The 22,510-nt window shown below is 39.2% G+C and overlaps 1 protein-coding gene across 5 annotated transcripts in view; it reads right to left on the bottom strand.

Moving 5' to 3' along the window:
- Positions 1-22,510, bottom strand: part of AHCYL2 (adenosylhomocysteinase like 2) — a 170,256-nt gene that overhangs the window by 4,089 nt on the left and 143,657 nt on the right. For all 5 annotated transcript variants that reach the window (XM_047848927.1, XM_047848925.1, XM_047848926.1 and 2 more), the window contains 9 exons: positions 21,665-21,771; positions 20,002-20,118; positions 16,791-16,854; positions 16,221-16,309; positions 13,276-13,346; positions 9,648-9,742; positions 2,952-3,050; positions 973-1,041; positions 792-870 (listed from right to left, as the gene is read on the bottom strand). In XM_047848927.1, coding sequence (XP_047704883.1) covers positions 792-870; positions 973-1,041; positions 2,952-3,050; positions 9,648-9,742; positions 13,276-13,346; positions 16,221-16,309; positions 16,791-16,854; positions 20,002-20,118; positions 21,665-21,771 — 790 coding nt within the window. The remainder of the gene's footprint in view (positions 1-791; positions 871-972; positions 1,042-2,951; positions 3,051-9,647; positions 9,743-13,275; positions 13,347-16,220; positions 16,310-16,790; positions 16,855-20,001; positions 20,119-21,664; positions 21,772-22,510) is intronic.

The raw sequence follows: 22,510 nt of genomic DNA, 5'->3' as shown, positions 1-22,510 counted from the left end.
ATATTATTCAGAATTTTATGTCATTTTTCTAACTATTTGTTTGGTCTTCCTAACTTCATTATATATTCAGCCAAAATATAGACTGTTCTATTTCTTTTATATCCTTCCAAAGGATATATTAAAGGGAAAATATGTCAACTTCTAACAGTTGCTATGCATCAAGTGCTAAAGCAAAACAAAACCAGAAGATGATTTATTCCCTGATCTTTGCCTCAAGAGTTTGTAAACACACTGTATCAGTTCAGGTGCTTGAGGCGGGTTCTTTAAATTTTCAAGAGTTTAATGTTTCCCTTATATGAAACACCCACATGACTAGTCTTAACAGAAGCTATTCAGTCTTTCCTTTGGCCCTGACAATGAGGCCAGAGTTAGAAGATGTAGTATGAAAAGTCTTCTCAGTCTGAGGAAAGTCTGGAAGGGGCTATGCAGCAGCCTAGAATTGGAATAAGTCAGATGTCACAAGGTGGAAGATGAGTCCTCTTTCTTAGGGGAAGATTTTTTTCTCCTTTGAGATTCTTGCATATAAGATACTTTAAGAGAAAAAGAATCCTTAAAATTCACAGGTAGGCAAACCAAATCATAGCAAAATGTAATGACTTCACTAGGACAACTCATGTGGAAAATGTGATAAATCAATCAGTAATGAAACCTAGGAATCCTAGCTCCTACTTTAGAAGGCACAGATATCTTCCCCACCCCCTTTCCATAAGAAATTTAGTACCCCAAACTTCATTTAGCCTCTCACTCTGAACTACTTGGGAACGGACAGGGATGGAAGAGCGCATGCTTACCCATTTTCTTGGGCAACAGGTAGACATCCTGCTTATAGCGACCCTCAGGAGCATTGTAAAGCTCTATCAAGGCAAGAGCCTAGAAAAGCAGAGAGATGGATGCCGATGTGCCATATCAAGTGAAACCCTGATGGTCTGATGACCCGTTCCAGCCCACTGCTTTCCGCTCTGATGGCCCTACCTGAGTAGTGGCGGTGATTGAGAGCACAAATGTAGGCACTGTGGAGCAGCTTAGGTTCAGCAGACGGCCCTGGAGAGAAGGGTTAAGACAGATGAGTTAGGACAAAGTCTCTAGCCTTTGAGGAGCGAAGGACGCACACAACTGCAATTTTCCAAATACTTCCAACTAACATGGCTGGACAAAAAGTAGGTGTTCGATAAATAGAAATGAATTGGTCGACATTTAAGTGGAATTAAAAACTTCTGGAAAATTTGATGAAGGTAATGGATAAAAGATCTCTGGGATTATGTAAAAAGGAATAGAGACGGCCACGTGATACTGAGGCTTATGCCAAGGAAGGATATGCTTCTCTTGAATTTCATACTTTCTGCAACAGAATATCCTCCTTCAGAGGCACTGGCATTCTTTTGAAAGACTGTTGTAAGCAAGGATGTAGTCAAGTCCAGGGGCAACCTCTCCAGGTTGTGAGGGGAGGTATCTTTGGACTTAGTAAGCTGTGATGATTTCTGTGCTTCTTCTGCAGTTTGGTTCTCCTGAATGCAAGGGTATTCTTGTATTTCTAGTGGATGATTCAGAGAATACAAGGGCTGGAGGCTACTGGAGATTGCTATCCTTTCCTATTTTGTTCCCTAGGAAGCTTGACCACCTTTTTTTTTTTGCTGAAACATAGTAGCCAAAAACCATGGTGCTTGCTTTTGTCACCAAAATCACTAGATGGGACCTCCCAGGGCAACTAGAAATAAGTCACCAGACAGCTGGCTGATATAAAAGCAATTAATGAATATTTAACAACCTGCTCATCCCTTGCCTGTACAAGCTCCTTTCTCGTGAAGGAGTAATCCAGTCCCTTTACAGATGCCCTAAAGTATGTGAGAAGGTGAGATAAGGTGGAAAAAGGTAAAGAGAACAGTAAGGGTACTCCAGCATAAATTTAAGGGTCCTTCCGTGAGGATGGTGTATCTTTTACATCTTCATATTAAAAGTTTCCTTAATTTAAAAAATTTTTTTCAACGTTTATTTATTTTTGGGAGAGAGACAGAGCATGAACGGGGAAGGGGCAGAGAGAAAGGGAGACACAGAATCGGAAACAGGCTCCAGGCTCTAAGCCATCAGCCCAGAGCCCGACGCGGGGCTCGAACTCACGGACCGCGAGATCGTGACCTGGCTGAAGTCGGACGCTTAACCGACTGCGCCACCCAGGCGCCCCTAAAAGTTTCCTTAATTTTAAAAAAAGGAAGGAAAACTGACAGAAAATCAAACCTCAAGAAACGTATTATTATCGTTCTTGTTATTTTGTTATCTTTCTCTGAAGAAGAGAAACTGTCAAGGTAAGAACAGCGGGCATCGATATTGCCGTCAGGAATCTAAGACTAGGAAAGAGGAGCTTTCAAGAAAGGAAAAGTAGCCAAACATTGACACGGAAGGCTAAGTGGGATGAAAGTGAAGAGTAAGTCTGAGCCAGAAGAAGTCAGGACAGGGAAATATTAATCATACGACCAATAGAGAGCTGGGTGCCTACTACACATCTGGTTCAACTCAGAGGAATGTCACTCAAAAACATGATCTATCAGCAAAGACTCTCCTAGAGCTTGCCTACAACAGTCTTAGGTACAGTCAGGAATATCTGCTTTGTGCTTACTGATTAAGCCATCCCACAAATGACATTATCTCTTTGTAGGTATCGCTCAAAGTGGCATTGGCTCTATCTGCTAATTCTTCCACAGTAAGAGTCATTATCTGACTCTACCTGTAGATTGACACAGAGAGACAGGATAATTGCGGAAAAGTAAGGAACCAAAATAGTTTCTTAATTGCTGAGTGAAAAGACCTTTCACAATCAGATGTAAAATCCACTGGGTAAAGTAGTTAAGCTTGTGCTCAAAAGGAGCTGAAAATGAGAGAACATGTGGAGGAGGGGACCTGGATATTGCAGTCTTTCCTGTCAGGGGTGAATTTCTCTTACCAGTCTTAGGTCTTACCTCTGCCAGCAATACTATCCTCTTGCCATCAGGCCATATTACATGGTCAACTTGGGATCTCACTCGCTCCCAGGTCAGTTCTGGTGTCCGCAGACTCGCCTGGAACACACACACAGCAAGTACATCATCGGCCACGACTTGTCCCACTTTATGGAAAGATGTTGAAGGGAGCCATTTCAAATAGCAAGTTGAAAGGAGCAACCAACATGCCAGATGGAGAATACCTTTCCCAGGTTGGTTAGGACTGTTCCATTTCAAGGTATTTAATCTTAGGCCCAGCCAGGGAGGGATCACTCAGGATGTCATTCCACAACATATACTGTATGCCCACTCTCTGCTGAGCACAGTAAAAGGTGCTATGGGAAATACAAAAGAAACCAAAGACATGGTTTCTGCCTTCAAAAAGCTCATACTTTAGGTGGGGACACAAAACGATGCATACGTGAGGAGGAAAAAGCCTCTAAAATTACTTATAAAGCAACATGCAAACAAGTGCAAATTGATACAAAGCAAACTGAATACACAAATGCTGAAGAGAAACAGAAAAAAGGAGGGTCGGAGCTAAGTGAGATTTGTTAGAGAAGGCTGGTTGTCCTAAATATAGCATGCTGGGGCCCGAAGTTCTGCCTTCACATCCTCATATCCCAGGTTCCACCTTCTCAATGATGGTGGTTCACCTTAAAGTTACAGAAGCTTTGTGACCTAAGTGCAAATGTGAGGTAGCCTTTAGAGAAATGCTTAATGGTAGAGTAAAGCTCCCAACAGCTCACCCTCCTTCCATTTCTGTATATTGTGTATTCGGAGAATAAGAGAAGAAATGTTAAGTTTATTAACAGCAGCAATCAAATAAATAACAGCCACAGGGTTTAGACTTAAGACAACAACTTCCTTCTTCCAATAGGCCATTCCTAAAATAGAAAGGGAGTCCATATTCTAAAACCACCCTTTGGCTCAGCTGGTAAAATTAAGAAGATCTGCCAAACAGTAGTTTTCAGACAAACAGAGAAACACTTCAGTTATACAATACTCATTTGCTGGGTACATTCTACATTCTAGGCGATGTAGTAAATGACACTATTATAGACAAGACTGTGTGCTCCTCTGCTAGATTGTGAGCTATTTATGGACAGGGACTATATCATCTTTTAATTACCAATCTAGTGGGAAAGACAAACATAATTCTGTTTCAGTATATTCAGGACTGTATTAATGAATAAATGTACCATTTATTAGGTACATGGGAAACAAAATGTCTTGAAATACCAAGTTTCATAATTTGGTTCAACAGGAAGAGCAATTTGGTAGTAGCTAACAAAATTTTATATGTACCTAATCTCTGACCAATCAGTTTCACCTTTAGGGCTCTATAGTAACACTTGCTCAAGTTCATAAATATAAGTGCCAAGAATGTTCAATCCAGTATTATCTGTATTAGCAAAAAATTAAATTTAACAAAGGAATAGCTAAGTAAATCTGGATAATTTAATACAATGGAATATTATGCACATATTATATAAAAAAGTAGATCTATATGTGTTAACATGAAAACCACTCATTATTGTTAAGTGACAACACAGAGTTGCAGAACAATATACTATAACCCCAATTTTGTAAATGTTTTACTTCTTAAACATATTTATGTTGCTTGAGTTTTTAAAACAAGCAACTATTGGGGCACCTGGGTGGCTCAGTCAGTTAAGTGACTCAAGTCCAACTCTTGATTTTGGCTGAGGTCATGATCTTAGAGGCGTGAGATCAAGCCCTGCATCTGGCTCCATGCTGAGTGTGGAGTCTGCTTAAGATTTTCTGTCTCTGTCTCTGTCTCTGTCTCTCTCTGTCCCTCTCCCCCACTTATGCTCTTGCTCTCTCTCTCTCTCTAAAATTAAAAAAAAGGAAGTATTACTTTACAGTTAGAATTAATTTTTTAAATAAATAAACACTGTAAATAGAGTTAAAAAGAATTTAAGCAAACAGACCACTTTGGGAAGTTAAGGATATACAAAGTAAATCCATTAGCCTTTAGAAATAACAACATAGAGGGCAAGAGACAAAAGATACTCCTTGGTAACACGGGCATTTTTTTGTTGAGATGTTGGAACTTTGAAGTATTTTAGGTTCTTAGTGTCTCACAGTCATAATTTTCCAGAGGACAAGCAATCTTGGATGGGCAGTAAAGAGGTGACACCATGATAAAAGGAGTCTCCTGTCTTAGGATATGGTGGAATCAAGGAAGAGACACTTCTTATGAACATCATAAAATGATCAATGCTTTGTTGAGGCAGTGTGCTGGAGCACTGGAATGGCTATGGTGCAAGAAAAAGACCTGAGGGTCAGTTTAAAACAGGGTTCAAAGAGACACTAAGTTAAATGATCTCTAACACTGCCCGGGCAGCTCCAACAACCTAGTAAGTTTATCTGACAGTGACAGTCCTTGAAAGAAGGATTTCCTATGGCCAGCATAGTTTTATATGAATTTCTCTTAAAGGCATCAAATTGTCTTTTCTGTTGATTTACAGTCATTTAGCAACCTACCAGGAAAAAGGTTCCTTACAGAGACTATGTTCCCAAACAAGGTGTATATCTCACTGTGAATGACCATGCTTGCACAAACTGGTATTATGTGATTTTGGATAGTACACATCAATTTTTTTTAGGGACACAACTGTGGTTCTAGTGCTGCAAAAATAGCAAGTCTCAGGTTCTAATTCTTTTGCTGGTGGAAACTTTTAAAGCATGTGTACATAATGGTTTAGCCACTTGAAGTGTGAAGGTTACAGTCATAAAGGCCATCTATGTGATGTATATGGGTAAGGAGGTCTGTTTTCAAGAGAAAAGGAAACACATAAAAGAAAGACATGGCCAAAAGGCAGCTAGGAGCGCAATCCAGTCACAGGTTCCCTAAGTTTTCACAGCATTAATATACAGGAAAAAAAATGCAGTTTTCTAAATGTCTAACTCTTTTGATGAGCTATTCCTTCCAAGAAACACAGCAGTCAACATCTCTAGGTTAGGTAAAACCATAAATTCCTACAAACAAAACAAAACAAAACAAAACAAAACAAAACAAAACAAAACACTTACATTTTTGATTGCTAAAAATATCTGGGTAAAATTTACTGAATCATTCTCCTTTGCAGTTTCACTGAGATTACTTATAGAGATTCTCCTCTTTTTTCCACTCTCTGCACCCAAGCCATTTAGCAAGTCCCACTGGTCCTACGTTCACAATATATTACCTTCATTGCTTACCCATGTCATCTGAGCTCCCGCTTTCTCTCATAACTGGAAATACTGAAAGAGCCTCTATTGTCCCTACCACTACTCAAGCTCCAGAAGTGTTTTCTTTAATTTTTTTTTTTTACATTTATTTATTTTTGAGAGACAGAGAGAGACAGAGCGTGGGCAGGGGAGGGGCAGACAGAGAGGGAGACACAGAATCAGAAGCAGGCTCCAGGCTCCGAGCTGTCAGCACAGAGCCCGACGCAGGGCTCGAACCCACGAACCGTGAGATCATGACCTGAGCTGAAGTTGGATGCTTAACCGACTGAGCCATCCAGGCGCCCCAGAAGTGTTTTCTTTATACCACAGTCAGAGTATTCTGTTAAAACAAGTCATATTTTTTTCAGTTACCTGGTTAAAACTTTCCAATTGGAATGCTTCCACCCCCACCTGTTTTTTTAAGTAATCTTTATGTCTAACATGGGGCTTGAACTCACAACCCCAAGATCAAGATTCACACGCTCTACTGACGGAGCCAGCTAGGTGCCGCTGGAATGGCTTCCAATGGCTTCCACTATACCCAGAATAAAATCTGAGGTCCTTATTGTGGCCTACAAAGGCCTACATAACCCACTGCCCTCCTTCAGCTGCCTCTTATTCTCATCCTTTGCCTATCCTGTTCCTGCCATGATGGCCTTTTTCCTGTTCCCCAAACATAAAGCACGTTTCTAACTCAGCATCTTTTTACTCACCATTCTCTCTGAATAGAATGTTCAGATACCTTGTTCCTTCCATTCATTCAGGTTTTTGTTCAAATGTTATCTCCTCAAAGAGACCTTCCTTGATCACCTTAACTAAAATAGCATCCTCAATGTCCTCACTTTGCTGTTTTTCTTCCATACGAGGCACTAACTGACAAAACTATCTGTTGATTGTCTGTATCCCACACTAGAATATAAGTACCACGAGAGCAGGAATATTGTTCACTGTTTCTTCAGCCAGTAAATACTCAACACAGAGCAATTATTCAATTCATATTATTCAATACAAATTAAATTGTGAATGAACATTTTGATTTCAATTAGATGAGTTTGCCATTTCCTTAAATTTCATTTTATATGCCCAGGACACTACCATCAAAGGTTGAGTAATTTAACTTTTCCAAAGTCGTTCTGAGCCTGTCCCTTTCTGGACCATTTAGTTTAGTCATATACCTTCTGCTAAGAAGAGCACAAAGAGAATTGAGGCATGGCCCTTGGCTAGTGTCAGTGCCAGGATATTAGAGGCTACCTAGCAATACATACAAAACTAGGTCCAGTATCAACACAGCAGCCAGGGTGAGCCTTTTTTAAAAGTCAGATTATTACAAATCCTATAATGGCACCCTATTTCTCTCAGAATATAATCAGGAGTTCTTACAATGGCCTGTGAGGCTCTGTAAGATCCGGCCCCTTCTTTCTGACCTCATCTACTTTTCCCTGCCCCATGCTCATTTATCTCAATCACATTGGCCTCATTGTTGATCCTCAAACAGACTAGGCATATTCCTGCCTCAGGGCGTTTGCTCTGGCTGTTCTTAAAATGTTCTTCACCTAAAAGTCCACCTTGCTAATTCCTTCAAGTCTGCTCAAACATCACCTTTTTAATGAGGGTTATACCTTGATCCCACTCTTTAAAATTACAACCTGGCACTCCTGATTCCTCTTACTATACTCCACTTTTTCTTTTTTCCATGTGCTTTTGTCTTCTAACATACTACATGAACTATGTTTATTGTCTTTTTTATCCTTTAAAATGTAATAAGCTCTCTGAGGGCAAGAATCTTTGCCTGTTTTGTTCACTGACTCCAAGCATCTAGAATAGCACCTGGCATATAGCAATCACACAATAAATATTTATGACTGAAGGTAGAGTTTCTTGGCATTTATCCTGCAAGATTACTTATGTCTGGATTGCCTTTAGAAGAGGGATTACCAACACAATTTGAAGTTAACCTAGAAATCATGAGGAGGTAATACTACATACAATGTACAGGAAAACAAAACAAGATAAAACAAAAACTGGACTAGAATAAAAAAAACCTGAATTTTGGGCTCCAATTTAATTTTTGAATCAATGTATATGACAACAATGGACTTAAGTTCTTAGTTTCCCAAATGAAAATCAGGGATTAGAATAATGCCTTGTGGGATTGTCAAGAGGATGAAATAAGATTAAGTAAAAATGTAAAAATTATATGATTGCATTTGGAATTGTTTTTATTTAAGCACTTGAGTGTTTAGGAGAGAAAATTCCTTCCCCCTTCCCTTACTCAGAAGATTTCTTTTTAGAGTTCAGAGCATGACTACTTCCCTTAAGCCTTTTCCCATCTGGGGGCTCTATAAGCAGGTTAATCCAGAAAAGGACAATCATGTGCTAGACAGTTTTAGAAATATTAATATCTTTGACTATTTAGTAAAAGGGAGTATGGCATATAAGTGAAACTTAACAAAAGAAAAAAACCCATTCAATATTTAAATTTCAATATTGAAAAAAGAAATGACTCTTTTGGGGCACCTGGGTGGCTCAGTCGGTTAAGCGTCCGACTTCAGCTCAGGTCATAATCTCACGGTTTGTGGGTTTGAGCCCCGCATCGGGCTCCGTACTGACAGCTCGGGTCAGTGTCTTCCCTCTCTCTGCCCCTCTCCTGCTCATGCTCTGTCTCTCTCTGTCTCTCAATAATAAATAAACGTTAAAAAAAAAAAAGAAAAAAAGAAATGACTCTTTACGAGCAAAATATTATGATGATAAAACAGAGTAATGGAGCCATGCCACTCAGAAACCTTAAGGGCAGAAATAGGCTTCAGCATTTCCAGCTATTTTTAATAACAGAAGAATAGAGCACAAGTTAAAAAGAGAAATCATTTAAAATAGATATTATCCAACAGGCTCTCAATATATCAACTGATCCTTACCTGGCAATGCTGGAGCTCAATCAGAGCAGCCCTCAGGGGAGATGAAAGCATGCTTTGCTTGAGCCATTTACCCAGAGAGAAATACAGTTGTGCCAGAAAAATGCCATAAAAATTTAAAACCAGAGTGAAAGTCACACTGAGAGATACTTTGGTAAGTCTGAAAAGAAATAAATAACACTTCTATTAACTATTACTTGGGCAACTTAGTAGGACCAAGTGTTATGTTGGATTGGATAATTTGAGGGTGAATATAATCAAATAAGAGAACCAAAATGGCTTACAGTGTAAGAAGGTATCAAGCTGGGGTGGAAGAAAATAATCATTTGAAATGATTGAGATGAAGAAGCTTTATAGTATCCACAAGCATAGGTCACAGGGCTAGTAAGTGAACAGACTGTGGACAGCTCTGCTAGGACAGTCATGTTTAGGATGGCTGGTGACTCTTCCCTTTCTTCTTCCTGTTTATGTTTCTTGGGAAGGAGAGGGAAAAAAAAGGCCTCAATAATGAGTTACTTAATCTTACCACATCAATCTCTGTGTTGGAATGTCCCATGTTACAAACGATGCAGCTATTCTTCATACGGTCCAAGTGCTCTCTGGTTACCACATTCTTGTTACCTTAAAAACAGAAGAGAGATCCACATGAAAAGAAATAAAGTTGGACCCCTACCTCACACCATATGTGAAATTTCACCTGACCAAACACAACAGCTAAAACTATAAAACTCTTAGCAGGGAGCGCCTGGGTGGCTCAGTTGATTAAGCGTCTGACTCTTGATTTCATCTCAGGTCATGATCTCAGTTTGTGAGATTGAGCCCCACATCAGGCTCTGCACCAATAGCACGGAGCTTGCCTGGGATTCTCTATCTTCCTCCCTACCTCCCCCTGCTGATACATGCGCGTGAGCTCTCTCCTCTCTCTCTCAAAATAAATACATAAACATTAAAAAAAACTCTTAGCAGAACATAAGAATACATCTTTGTGAACTTGGGTTAGGCAATGGTTTTCCTAGCTATAACCCCTAAAGCAGAGGCAACCAAAGAAAAAATAAACTTGTGCTGCAAACAACCCCACCAAGAAAATGAAAAGACAACCCATATATTGGGATATTTATTTACAAACAAATAAATGGAACAAAATATTTACAAATCATATAACTGATAAGAGATTTGTATCCAAAATTTATAAAGAACCCTTACAACTCCTTACTTAAAAGACAAATAACCCAATTTAAAAATGAGCAAAGGGAGGTGCCTGGGTGGCTCAGTCAGTTAAGTGTCCAACTGCTGATTTCTGCTCAGGTCATGATCGCACAGTGTGTGAGTTCAAGCCCTGCACTGGGCTCTGTGCTGACAGTGTGGAGCTTGCTTGGGATTTCTCTCTCCTCTCTCTGCCCCTCTCTGGCATGCTTTCTCTCTCTCTCAAAAAAAATTAAATAAATAAATAAATAAACATAATTAAAAAAATATTTTTAAATGAGCAAAGGACCGGAGTAGACATTTCTCAAAAGCAGAAGTACAAAAGAAGATGTGCTAATGCATACATGAAAAGATGTTCAACATTGGGGCACCTGGGTGGCTCAGTCGGTTAAGTGTCCAACTTTGGCTCAGATCGTGATTTCACAGTTTGTGAGTTTGAGCCCCACATTGGGCTCTGTGCTGACAGCTCAGAGCCTGGAGCCTGCTTCTACGTCTCCCTCTCTCTCTGCCCCTCCCTTGCTCATGCTCTGTCTCTCTCTCAAAAATAAATAAAACATTAAAAAAAAATGTTCAAGGGGCGCCTGGGTGGCGCAGTCGGTTAAGCGTCCAACTTCAGCCAGGTCACGATCTCGCGGCCCGTGAGTTCGAGCCCCGCGTCGGGCTCTGGGCTGATGGCTCAGAGCCTGGAGCCTGTTTCCGATTCTGTGTCTCCCTCTCTCTCTGCCCCTCCCCCGTTCATGCTCTGTCTCTCTCTGTCCCAAAAATAAATAAACGTTGAAAAAAAAAATTAAAAAAAAAATGTTCAACATTATTAGTCACTAGGGAAATGCAAATCAAAACCACAATGAGGGGCTCCTAGCTGGTTCAGTCAGTGGAGCATGTGACTCTTGATCTTGGCGTTGTGAGTTGGGGCACCATATTGGGAGTAGAGATTACTTGGAAATAAAAATCTTTAAAAACCAAAACCACAGCGAAACACCATTTCACACCCACTAGGATAGCTATAATAAAAGCAATAGACAATAATAGCATTGGCAAGGATGTTGAGAAATCGTAACCCCCACACATTCTTGCTGGATTGTAAAATGGTGCTGTCTATTTGGAAAAGCTTGCAATTCCTCAAAATATTAAAAGTAGAGTTATCATACATTCCAGCAATCCCAAGGTATATGTAGGCAGGTATATATATTCATAAGGACAGAAAACATGTTAACAGAAAAACACTATGCACAATGTTCATAATAGCAACATTATTCAAAATAGCTAAAAAGCGAAAACATCCCAAGTGTCCATCAACCAATAAATAAAGTGTGGTATATCCTTAAAATGAAATATAATTCAGCAAGAAAAAGGAAGGAAATATCAACACATATTACCATATGGATGAAACTTTAGAACACTATGCTAAGTGAAAAAAGTCAGTTACAAAAGACCACATACTGTAGGATTCTATGGATATGAAATGTCTAGAATAGTCAAATCTATAGAAACAGGGAAAATAGTGGTTGCGTAGGGCCAGGCAGAGGTAGAGGAAAGAATGAGGACTGACTGCTAATGGTGTGCAGTTTCTTTGTAGGGTGATGAAAAGTTTCTGGAATCAGATATTGTACAATTTCACTAAAACCCACTGAACTGTATACTTTAAAACTGTAAGTTGTACGGTATATAAATTATATCTCAATAAAAAAATTAGATTGTTGTGATTGTTGTATGACCCTGGGAATTTGCTAGAGAATACTGAATTATACACTTTAAATGGATGAAATGTATGATATGTGAATCACATCTCAATAAAGCTATTAAAAAAAGACATGAGGGGATTGATATGAAGCAAGAACAGTTTCTTATGGTCCCTCTTCTCTGCCCCCATCTCACCCTGAGGGTACAAATATATTTTCATTCTTAAATATTCTGATTTTCCTCCTCTAAAATATAATTACAAATAAAAAACCAGTATTCTAGCGGTTTATGGTCCTATGATAAAGAGAAAGTAAGTATCCCAGTCCAAGGAAACTAGCCATTTCTGCATATTCCTCTCTAAAACTCCAATCTACCTCTTTGGGAATTAATACAACTGTCTTTCCTACTTTCTCTACCTGAATTTTGTTTTAGGCCTGCTTTAATTATAGAGACTAGAGAGAAATACACATTAGTTTTGAAGGTAAAATAAAAAATCAAATGTACAAATTTAAGATCCGGCTGCCCAAATAAAACTTATCTCTAGTCATCCCCTTGGTAGTTGAGGACAGATGGAGATATAGAACAGTTAAAAGGGATGGAGAGAAACTTTCTTCCAGGGATGACCTAGATGACCTATACTTTTGGTCAGAGCTTTAAAGAGGTTGGAAGAATGTGAAAGATTGACTCTACAGACAGACACCTGTATCTGGCTTTTATTTCTTTAATTATTATTTTTTTAAATGTTTATTTGTTTATTTTGAGAGAGAGCAAGCGAGCAGGGGAGGTGCAGAGAGAGAGGGAGAGAAAGAATCCCAAGCAGGCTCCTTGCTGTCAGTGCAGAGCCCAACAAGAGGCTTGATCTCACGATGTGAGATCAAGACCTGAGCTGAAATCAAGAGTTGGACACTTAACTGACTGAGCCACCTAGATGCCCCTGTATCTGGCTTTTGTCTTTTTTATTTATTAATTTTTTAAAAGGTTTTATTTATTTTTGAGAGAGAGAGAGACATATTACAAGTGGGGGAGGGGCAGAGAGAGGTAGACACAGAATCGGAAGCAGGCTCCAGGCTCTGAGCTGTCAGCACAGAGCCCGACATGGGGCTTGAACTGCAAGATCATGACCTGAGCTGAAGTTGGACACTTAACCCCCTCTCCCTGTATCTGGCTTTTAGAGTTTAGTTTTATTCAGAACAGTTTCCAGTCATTTTTCACCTGTTCCATGAAAGCATTCCCAAATGCCAAAATGTATATTGTGTATGTCAAAATCATACCTGTACAGGTAATAACAATATCCACTTGTCGGATGACCTCGTTTAATTTCACCAGCCGAAATCCATCCATACTGTAAAAATAAAACATGATCAATTAACCTAAAAATAGCAGTTGGGGAGCCTTTTGCCACAGAACTTCAAAAGCTGTTACTAAGTTCCTTTGGTACCCACACTGTCACTTCTTGATACAGTCAGATTATTCTTAGCAGTGAAAAATTCAAACCATCTCCTTTTTTCATACAGGACAAAATAAAGTTTCCTTTGTATCACTGCAACTTAATTCTTCCTGAAAATAAGGAGCCAGGGGTTACCGTGACTTTCTCCATCTGAATGTCTAGAAAGTACAATTTAGCCACTGAATCTTTGAAACTACTCTCCCCAAGATCATCAACGATCTCCTGGATGCACACTCCCCACCCCCAAATCCTTAGACTCTTATATTACTTAATTTTCTTTGCTACATTAAACATTACTTACCTATTTTTAAACTATACTCCTTGGAGTCCATGAAACTGTTCTTTCCTGGTTTTCCTTCTACTTTTCTGAATAGCCCTTTTCAATCTTAATCTTTAAATGTTGATACTCTGTAGAGTTATTTTCTCTAGTCTTTCAGTATTTGTCTATACCCTTCCCTTGGCTGCAAATGATTCCTCTTGGTGGCTGATCTGCACAAATATACCTTTAGGTTAGATCTTCCTGAAGCTTCAGAGCCATGGATCAAATGACCTACTAGATAGCTTCTCCTGGATGTCCCATACGAATCTCAAATTTATTGGGTTTGAAAAAACTCATTATCTTTTCTGTACTCTCAAAATCTACTGTCTCTTTTTTTATTTTCTATCTTGATCTACAGCATTACTGTTCAGCCAACTGTATGAGCCAAATAAACTAGAATGTCATAGCCTACTGCTTCTCCCGAATTGTTGTTTTCCCTTAATTCCTTATAATCTCTTGAATTGGTCCCTTCCTCTCCATATATGCTGATCTTGCTTATGTTGAGGTCTTATTACTTCTCACCTGGATTCCTATAGTAGCTCCTGGCCTGACCTCATCATCTCTAGGTTTATGTCCTCATTTATTTTGCAGAGTAATTTTCCTAAATGCAATTTAGATCATGTCACTTCCTTGCTTAAAATACTTCAGTGAGATTGCCTGTTCTCAGGATAACACCTAAAACTTATGCAGATATATGAGTATATTCACATATGATTCCTACCTCAGATATTACCACTCCTGCAATTTCCATCTCTTAAATATGCCCTGTTCTCTCCTTCCTCAGTGACTATGCTCCTTGTGACATGTTCCTTGTGTCTGGAATTTACTTCCAGACTAAGAAATCACTTACTCAACTTTCAAGACTCAGCTCTATTAACATCTCTTTCTACCCTGCCTCTTTGTTATTTAGTTCGATATTTCTCTCTTGGCTCCTACAGAAGCACATGCTGTTTACCCCCATCATAGCACTTATTCCATTCACAGTGGTTATTTGCGTGCCTCTAAAAGCAGGGAACTTGCCTCATTCATATATTCATCTTATTCATCCTAAGCACAGAGCACAGTACCTATTATACAGTAAGTGATCAGTTCATGTCTATAAGATAATTTGAATCAGTGTCTCAATCAATATGAAAACATGTTAATGAACCCTGGCTCAGAGAAGGCCGACAACTCTGTCGGGGAAATTTGTGGTTCATGGCTAGGATGTGTGAGGAGTAGAAAGAGAGGGGAAAATGGGTATAACAAAATCTTTATGCCATGCCTTATTCTATCCTGGGTGCCTTCCTCTGGAGGATTAGTGGTAAAGATTGGGTGGGTTATGGAGGCTACAGACAATGGAGCTCTGCAGTAGTTTTCAGGGACAGTAGTATTTTCGTCCTGATGAGGATAGCAAGAGGCCATTTTAATAATATCTACTATTTAGCAAGCATTTATTATGTGACAGCAGCTCAACACTCTATGGAATTATATATTTATTATATAATGTATAATCATATGTAATAATTATATAATTGTTTTACTGGACTTTCGCAACTCTTTGAGGTAGGTATCATTAGCCACATTTTATGGATGAGACAAGAACAATTTTTTAACCTCAAATTTTGCAATAATTTCAAACTTAAGAATTACAAGAATAGTACAAACTCTTATACTCCCTTCACTCAGAGACAGCAGATTTTATTTGGATTTGTCTGATGTTTCCTCCTGATGAGATTCAGGTTATACATTTAGGGGAAGGATATCACAGAAGTGTTCTTTTCAGAACATAGTAAGTGTTCAACTTATTTCTTTTTTGATCATCCTTTTTTTCAAAGGAAGAAGAGTTGGGGTGCCTGTCTGGCTCAGTTGGTGGAGCATGCAACTCTTGCTCTGGGGTCATGAGTTCAAGTCCCATGCTGGGCGTAGAGTTTACTTAAAAAAAAGAAAAAAGGAGACGGAGGCGCCTGGGTGGCTCAGTAGATTAAGCGTCCAACATCAGTCAGGTCATGATCTCGTGGTTCATGGCTTCAAGCCCCACGTCGGGCTCTGTGCTGACAATCCAGGGCATGGAGCTCAGATTCTGGGTCTCCCTCTCTCTCTGCCCCTCCCCACCATTCTTGTTCTCTCTCTCTCTCTCTCTCTCAAAAATAAAATAAACATTTTAAAAAAGGGAGAAGAATTATACATGGGTAAAGGAAGGAACTACTTGTTCTCTGGCTCAAGGCATCCCCTTATTATTTCCACAGGAATTCTAAATTTTAGCTTCTCTTATAGTCTCTGCTGTCTCAGAGCAGAGCTCCTTGATCTTTGAAAGAGAGGAGCTCACATTTAACTGCAGCATCTCTCAGGATCTGGGCCCCTCTAAGATAAAATGTGGCATTAACCAGGCCATTCTTTGGTGACAGTTACAAGATCCCACATTAGATGGTGACACAGAGAAAAAAGCAAGTTTCCTTTTGCATGCTTACCAGGCTTGAAGAGCACAGATGGGGTCAATCTCAGTTACATATACAATAGAGCCCATGGCTTTTAGAGCAGCACAGCACCCCTTCCCCACCTGAAGAGGGGAGAAAGGACACACAATAAGGAAAGTCAGTGAGAAAACAACATCTTGAAGCTCCTGGTAAACTGTACCTCATTTTCCACCCCCAGAAGGAATTTTACTGAATAGATTCATGTTTGGGGAAAAAATAAGAAAAAACAAACAAATGAATGCAGTTCATAAACAAACTCCTAGCCCCTGTTTAGCACATGCATGTACATAAGAACACCCACACTCACGATTTATAATCAAAACACAAGCTAAAAGAACATCACAAACAGTGCGCTGGAATAAATCAGAAAATCAACTTAAGAAAAATGGCAAAAATGCAAAGGGAAAAAGAACGATTGTACTTTGACCAGAGGGCCTCTAAAGTTACATTTTTCCCATCTAGAGTGGTGAGTGCACATTTCTCACATCCATTAAATGAAAAAGTCTAGTATATTTCACCAAAATAACATTTTATACATCCAATAAGCAAAAGGTTAAGCTTTACCTCTCCATAGCCACAGACAACCACCTGCTTTCCACCAAACATCATGTCTGTTGTCCTTTTAAGTCTGGGGGAAGAAAAACCATTAAATCAGAAGAATCTCTCATTTCTCCTTTGAGATTAGATAGGGCCCCTCTGTTTTCATGTTTGTTTGTTCCATTTTGAAAGAAAGCCTGGTTTCTGTACTATCTAATGATTAAGAAGAAAGGTGGATAAAACAGGTACTCTCTTACTCCATGCTATCTGATCCCTCTATATGTGAGGTGTTTTTTTTTCTTTTTTCCTCTTGTTTTGGGAGTGGTGCAGCAAGGAGGAAACTATAGATTACAAAGTAACTTTTAAACAAAAAGCAATATACATTTATTATATAATTTTTGGAAATAAAAGATAGAAGAAAATAAAAATAACATTTTTTATTTAGGAGACAAAGTTCTAGCTTAATGGAAACATTATTCTAGCTTATTGAACATAAGAGATAACACTGATAAAAGAGTGCTACATTTAGTAGTATCAGAATGGCCATGGGGCACCTGGGTGGCTCAGTCAGTTGAGCATCCAACTCTTGATTTCGGCTCAGGTCAAGATCCCAGGTTGTGAGATTAAGCCCTTCGTCAGGTTCCACATTGAGCATGGAGCCTGCTTCAGATTCTCTCTCTGCCCCTCCCCCGCCCATTCATTCTCTCTCTCTCTCTCTCTCTCTCTCTCTCCCCCTCCCTCTCAAAATAAATAAATAAACTTAAAAAAAAAAAAAAAAGAATGGCCAATAGGTCCCTCATTAATTCAACACAGAAGGTAATCAACAACTAGATGGCGAAGAGCTTTGAACACACCAATACCAACTACATGAGATAGTTTTCTGGGGCTGCTTCTTTCTCAAACATGTTCTACTTCTTTGTCTCTGATTCTCTATGAAGCTAGAATAGTGTCCATATTGGTTTTAGAGCCTCTTGGAAGAACTTGTAGGAGCAGTTTCTGGTTTCTCTTCAGATTCAGCTGGTCTCCTTTCTCTAGGAATCCCTCACTAGGCAGAAGAAAGTTTTCAACTAAAACCAGACTATTCTGAGATAGTTTCTACAAATATTTGTGACTCTTTCTATTCACTTATCTGTTTTCCTTTCCGGTAGACAACAGTCCATAAATGCCCTAAAGGCAGAGTAGGAATTCTGTCTTTTTAATGATTTGACAACTCCACTCCGTAGGAACTAGTACAACTCCACGAGCCACAGTAAAACTCAATAAATATAAAATATTATTCAGCCATAAAGAAGAATGCAATCTTACCATTTTCAACAATACCAATGGAGCTAAAGAGTATAGTGCTAAGTGAAATAAGTCAGTCAGGAAAAGACAAATACCATATGATTTCACTTATATGTAGAATTTAAGAAACAAAACAAATGAGCAAAGGAAAAGAGAGAAGCCAAAACCAGACTCTACTTTGTTTTTTTAAAGAAACAGACTCAACTATAGAGAAGAAGCTGATGGCTACCAGAGGAGAGGTGGGTGGGAAGATAGGTGAAATAGGTGATGGGGATTAAGGACTGCACTTATTGCTGAATCACTATATTATACACCTGAAACTAATATAACAGTGTATGTTCATATTAGCTAGTTAATTAAATTTAAAAAACATCAATTAGGTACAGAGGCAATTCTTGTTTAGTGAAGAGAGTAAGTCTGGCTGGGCTACTACCATAGTCAAAAGTCATGGTTTAGAAGAATGGTCCTGGAATGGCTATCACAGCAAAGAAAACCAACAGATCATATTTATGAGCTTCCTTTGCTTTACTCTCAAGCTTTTCTGCCTCTCTTCCCAAAGGAATATCAGGTGCAAAGCTATTCATACAAGCTATTAACACTTCTACGTAGCCAGAACAAGGGACAGTCTATAAACTGATAGATGGATTGATAATTTACTTAAATGTCCAGTCTATGTGATAATACTATTGACTCTATAGAAGTAATAATTACCAAGAAATTGAATTTGCATTGAATATCTCTCCCACCTCTCCCCAAAAAGATCTGAAAGCAAAAAGCTTCCCCTAAGATCAACTGAATCCTAAAACTTAATGTACAGTGTTCTAGAAAGGGCAAGGGAACTAACATTGAACACCAGGTTCATACCTTATCTCCTTTAATCCTCATAATAACTCTATGATGTAGATCTTACTGTCACCATTTTACAGATGAGGGACTAGGCACAGAGAGGTTAAATAACTAGTCCAAGACCTAAATGATAGAGCCAATAATCAAACCAAGCCAGTCCTTCTGGTTCTAATGCCGGTGGTGTTGCCAACTGCCTAGGGTCCTGGACTGGTTAGTAATGTGGCCCATAGGGCCTTTCTTAGCTTTTCCATTAACCTAAACATGATGGAAACCATTTGGCTTGGCAATATTCTAAACCAACTTAATAGTTTTACATAGGGAATTACTGAGTCTTCTGAACAAGGATGAAGGCGTATCTGGACACAAGTGTAGAAACAGAAACTAGGTATTGGAAGAACACAGTACAGTATCTGGAATATATCTAAGTAAATTTTGTCAGATTTGCAGTCCTTATAGATTTGAAAAACTTGAAATGCTTCTGGGATGGACTCTTTGCTCAACACAATTTTTCAGATGGCCAGAGAATTATATGCTAGTTGGGGTTTACATTTTTTTTAAGTTTGTTTATTTTTGAGAGAGAGAAAGACAGACCATGAGCAGGGAAGGGGCAGAGAGAGAGGGAGACACAGAATCCGAAGCAGGCTCCAGGCTCTGAGCTGTCAGCACAGAGCCTCAGGCAGGACTTAACTCACGAGCCACGAGATCATGACCTGAGCTAAAGTCAGACACTTAACTGCCTCAGCCACCCAGGTGCCCCATGCTAGTTGGAATTTAAAAACTGGTAATGTGACCTAAAATAGGAACACTAGGAACCTTTTCCCAAATCATCAAAGATATCCAGCTGTTTAGGACTTTAGTTACTGTCTTGCAGGACTGATAGGGTCACAAACTTTGCACCAATAAATAGAGGCCAGTTTGACTTTTTAAGTACAATAGATGTGCTTGTAATGGGGATAGCAATGGTAGATCTGGGTTATAAAATATCAAGTATTATATGGTGATAGATCCAGAGGTGCTACATGAATCATTTCCAGAAATAACCAAAACCAAAACACTGAGAACCTCAATTCAACAACTCAAGTTCATTCCAAAGATAATAAAACATTACCCATCTAGAATGGATTCACGGCAACAGTAGAGGTTGTCAAATTTCTGTTTGGTGACAGAGTCATTGACATTCATGGCTGGAACACACAGCTTCCCGGCCTTAGATAGCTGGTACAGCCTGAGGATGAGGGACATCAAGAAGAACACAAAACCGTGAGATAATGCAATCTACTGCCAGTCTCGTAACAAATTACAGAAATGTGTTGATTGGGTAGGCATCAGAGCATGAGACACTAGTTTCATTCCATTAGGTGCACATAGAGAAATAAAGACTACCTTTCTAGAGTCTGTACACAGCTTAGAAATAAAGATCTTAGTCACAAGGCATGTGAGGAAAATCTTTGACCCACCTCTAAATTTCAAGTATTAAAATGTAAATTTTTAAATTGCTTATTGGGGCACCTGGGTGGCTCAGTTGATTAAGCGTCTGACTCTTGATTTTGGCTCAGGTCATGGCTCAGGTCATGATCTTCCGGTTCGTGAGATGGAGCCCGGCTTTGGGTTCTGCACTGAGCCTGCTTGGGATTCCCTCTCTCTGCCCCTCCCCTGCTCACGCTTGTACGCGTGCTGTCTCTCAAAATAAGAAAATAAACATTAAAAAAATATATTGCTTACTTTTACTTCCCCCTTTAAGTTATATAAAGAGTAACTTTAAGTACTGTTTAATCCCACTACTCTAATGCAACAATTTTAACTTTCAAATAGTCTCGATTTTATCGTCTCAATACAAATATCTACAGGGGCGCCTGGGTGGCGCAGTCGGTTAAGCGTCCGACTTCAGCCAGGTCACGATCTCGAGGTCCGTGAGTTCGAGCCCCACATCGGGCTCTGGGCTGATGGCTCAGAGCCTGGAGCCTGTTTCCGATTCTGTGTCTCCCTCTCTCTCTGCCCCTCCCCCGTTCATGCTCTGTCTCTCTCTGTCCCAAAAATAAATAAACGTTGAAAAAAAAAAAAAGAAAAAAAAAACAAACAAATATCTACAAATATGTATACCTATATATAAGTTTCACTTTAAGTTGTAGCAACTAAAAATTAGAAACAGGTGTTTATTCAAAATTCATCCCTTTCTAAGAGTCTGAAGGTCTGGTATGTTAAAAAAGATCACAATATATTGAAGCAGAGACCGTCGCTTAATCAGAATTCACTTCCCTAAAACTTTCATTTCATACTTTCAGTTCTTGTTGAGTGAATAACAGTAAATGGAAACGGTTTCAATGTTACTCAGAAAATTACTGCTCATTTGAGAAACAGAACCCTAAATCCTTGTTCTCCAAGTCAAAATGTAAGCTCTATGAGGACCCAGGTTTTTGTCTATTTTGCCCACTGCTAGATCCCTAGCACAGTTCCTAGAGAAGTTCCTGGCTCGTTGTACAAGTTAAATCACCATCTATGGAAAAAACGAATTCATCTAAAAAGGACAAGCAGTCATTCCATTACAATGACTAGAAAACATGAGGACCACACTTGTTGCCTTACCTGTCCCCCACTCCCAATTTTAGGTTTGTTATTTGCATTGTTAATTAAAAAAAACAAGTGTTCCAGACTCAGATCTCATCACCTCATAGCAGGTTCCAATTTTTAACATAATGTACTCTACAGGTGTGTGATTATCAGAGTATATACCTAGGCTGCATAAAACCAGGTATGCCCATGTCAAATCTTACCTGTGGACTCCAGTGACACTCTCCTCCACTATGCCCTTGATTTTTTTGAACATATTAGGATACTTCTTATAAATCCAGTGAGTAAGATCCCCTCCATCATCCAATATCTGCAATAATAAGCATCAACAATATCATTTATTTTGCTGAAGGCTCAGGGTTTCCGGTGTTGCTCTGGGTCTTTTATCCCAATTTCTGCCAATTTACAGATATTTCAAATTTCCCATAGGGTTATGCAAAGTAACTTAAAACCAATATAATGACCAGTCATTACCCTGAAGTAAAAGGCAGCGAAGGGTAAAAGGTCACTGTAATTCTCACAGCCAAATGACCTTCCCACACAATACATCTACTGTATCAAAATACACAGCAACGCAAGGAGGATTTTCTTATGAACTAAGAGCTGAAGTGGTTATCTAGACAACTAGTTCTTTTTTTTTTTTTTAATTTTTTTTTTAACGTTTGTTTATTTTTGAGACAGGGAGAGACAGCATGAACAGGGGAGGGTCAGAGAGAGACGGAGACACAGAATCTGAAACAGGCTCCAGGTTCTGAGCTGTCAGCACAGAGCCTGATGTGGGGCTCCAACTCACGGACCGCGAGATCATGACCTGAGCCGAAGTCGGATGCTTAACCGACTGAGCCACCCATGCGCCCCGACAACTAGTTCTTAAATGCACTGTAGATATTTAGAAAGCCTGACCTTGATATCGGCATATTTCTACCAGTTACATTCAGGACTTCAATTACAGTCAGTCAAAGCTTAGTTTAAATAAAGCCAGATAATTAGTCTCCCTCCCAGAACAATGGCTTATAAAACTGTATTCGTTAATCCTTCACTTCTCCCAA

Source organism: Prionailurus viverrinus, chromosome A2, assembly GCF_022837055.1.
Source record: "Prionailurus viverrinus isolate Anna chromosome A2, UM_Priviv_1.0, whole genome shotgun sequence".
Taxonomy (NCBI): domain Eukaryota; kingdom Metazoa; phylum Chordata; class Mammalia; order Carnivora; family Felidae; genus Prionailurus; species Prionailurus viverrinus.
This window is presented reverse-complemented; position numbering and strand designations above follow the sequence as displayed.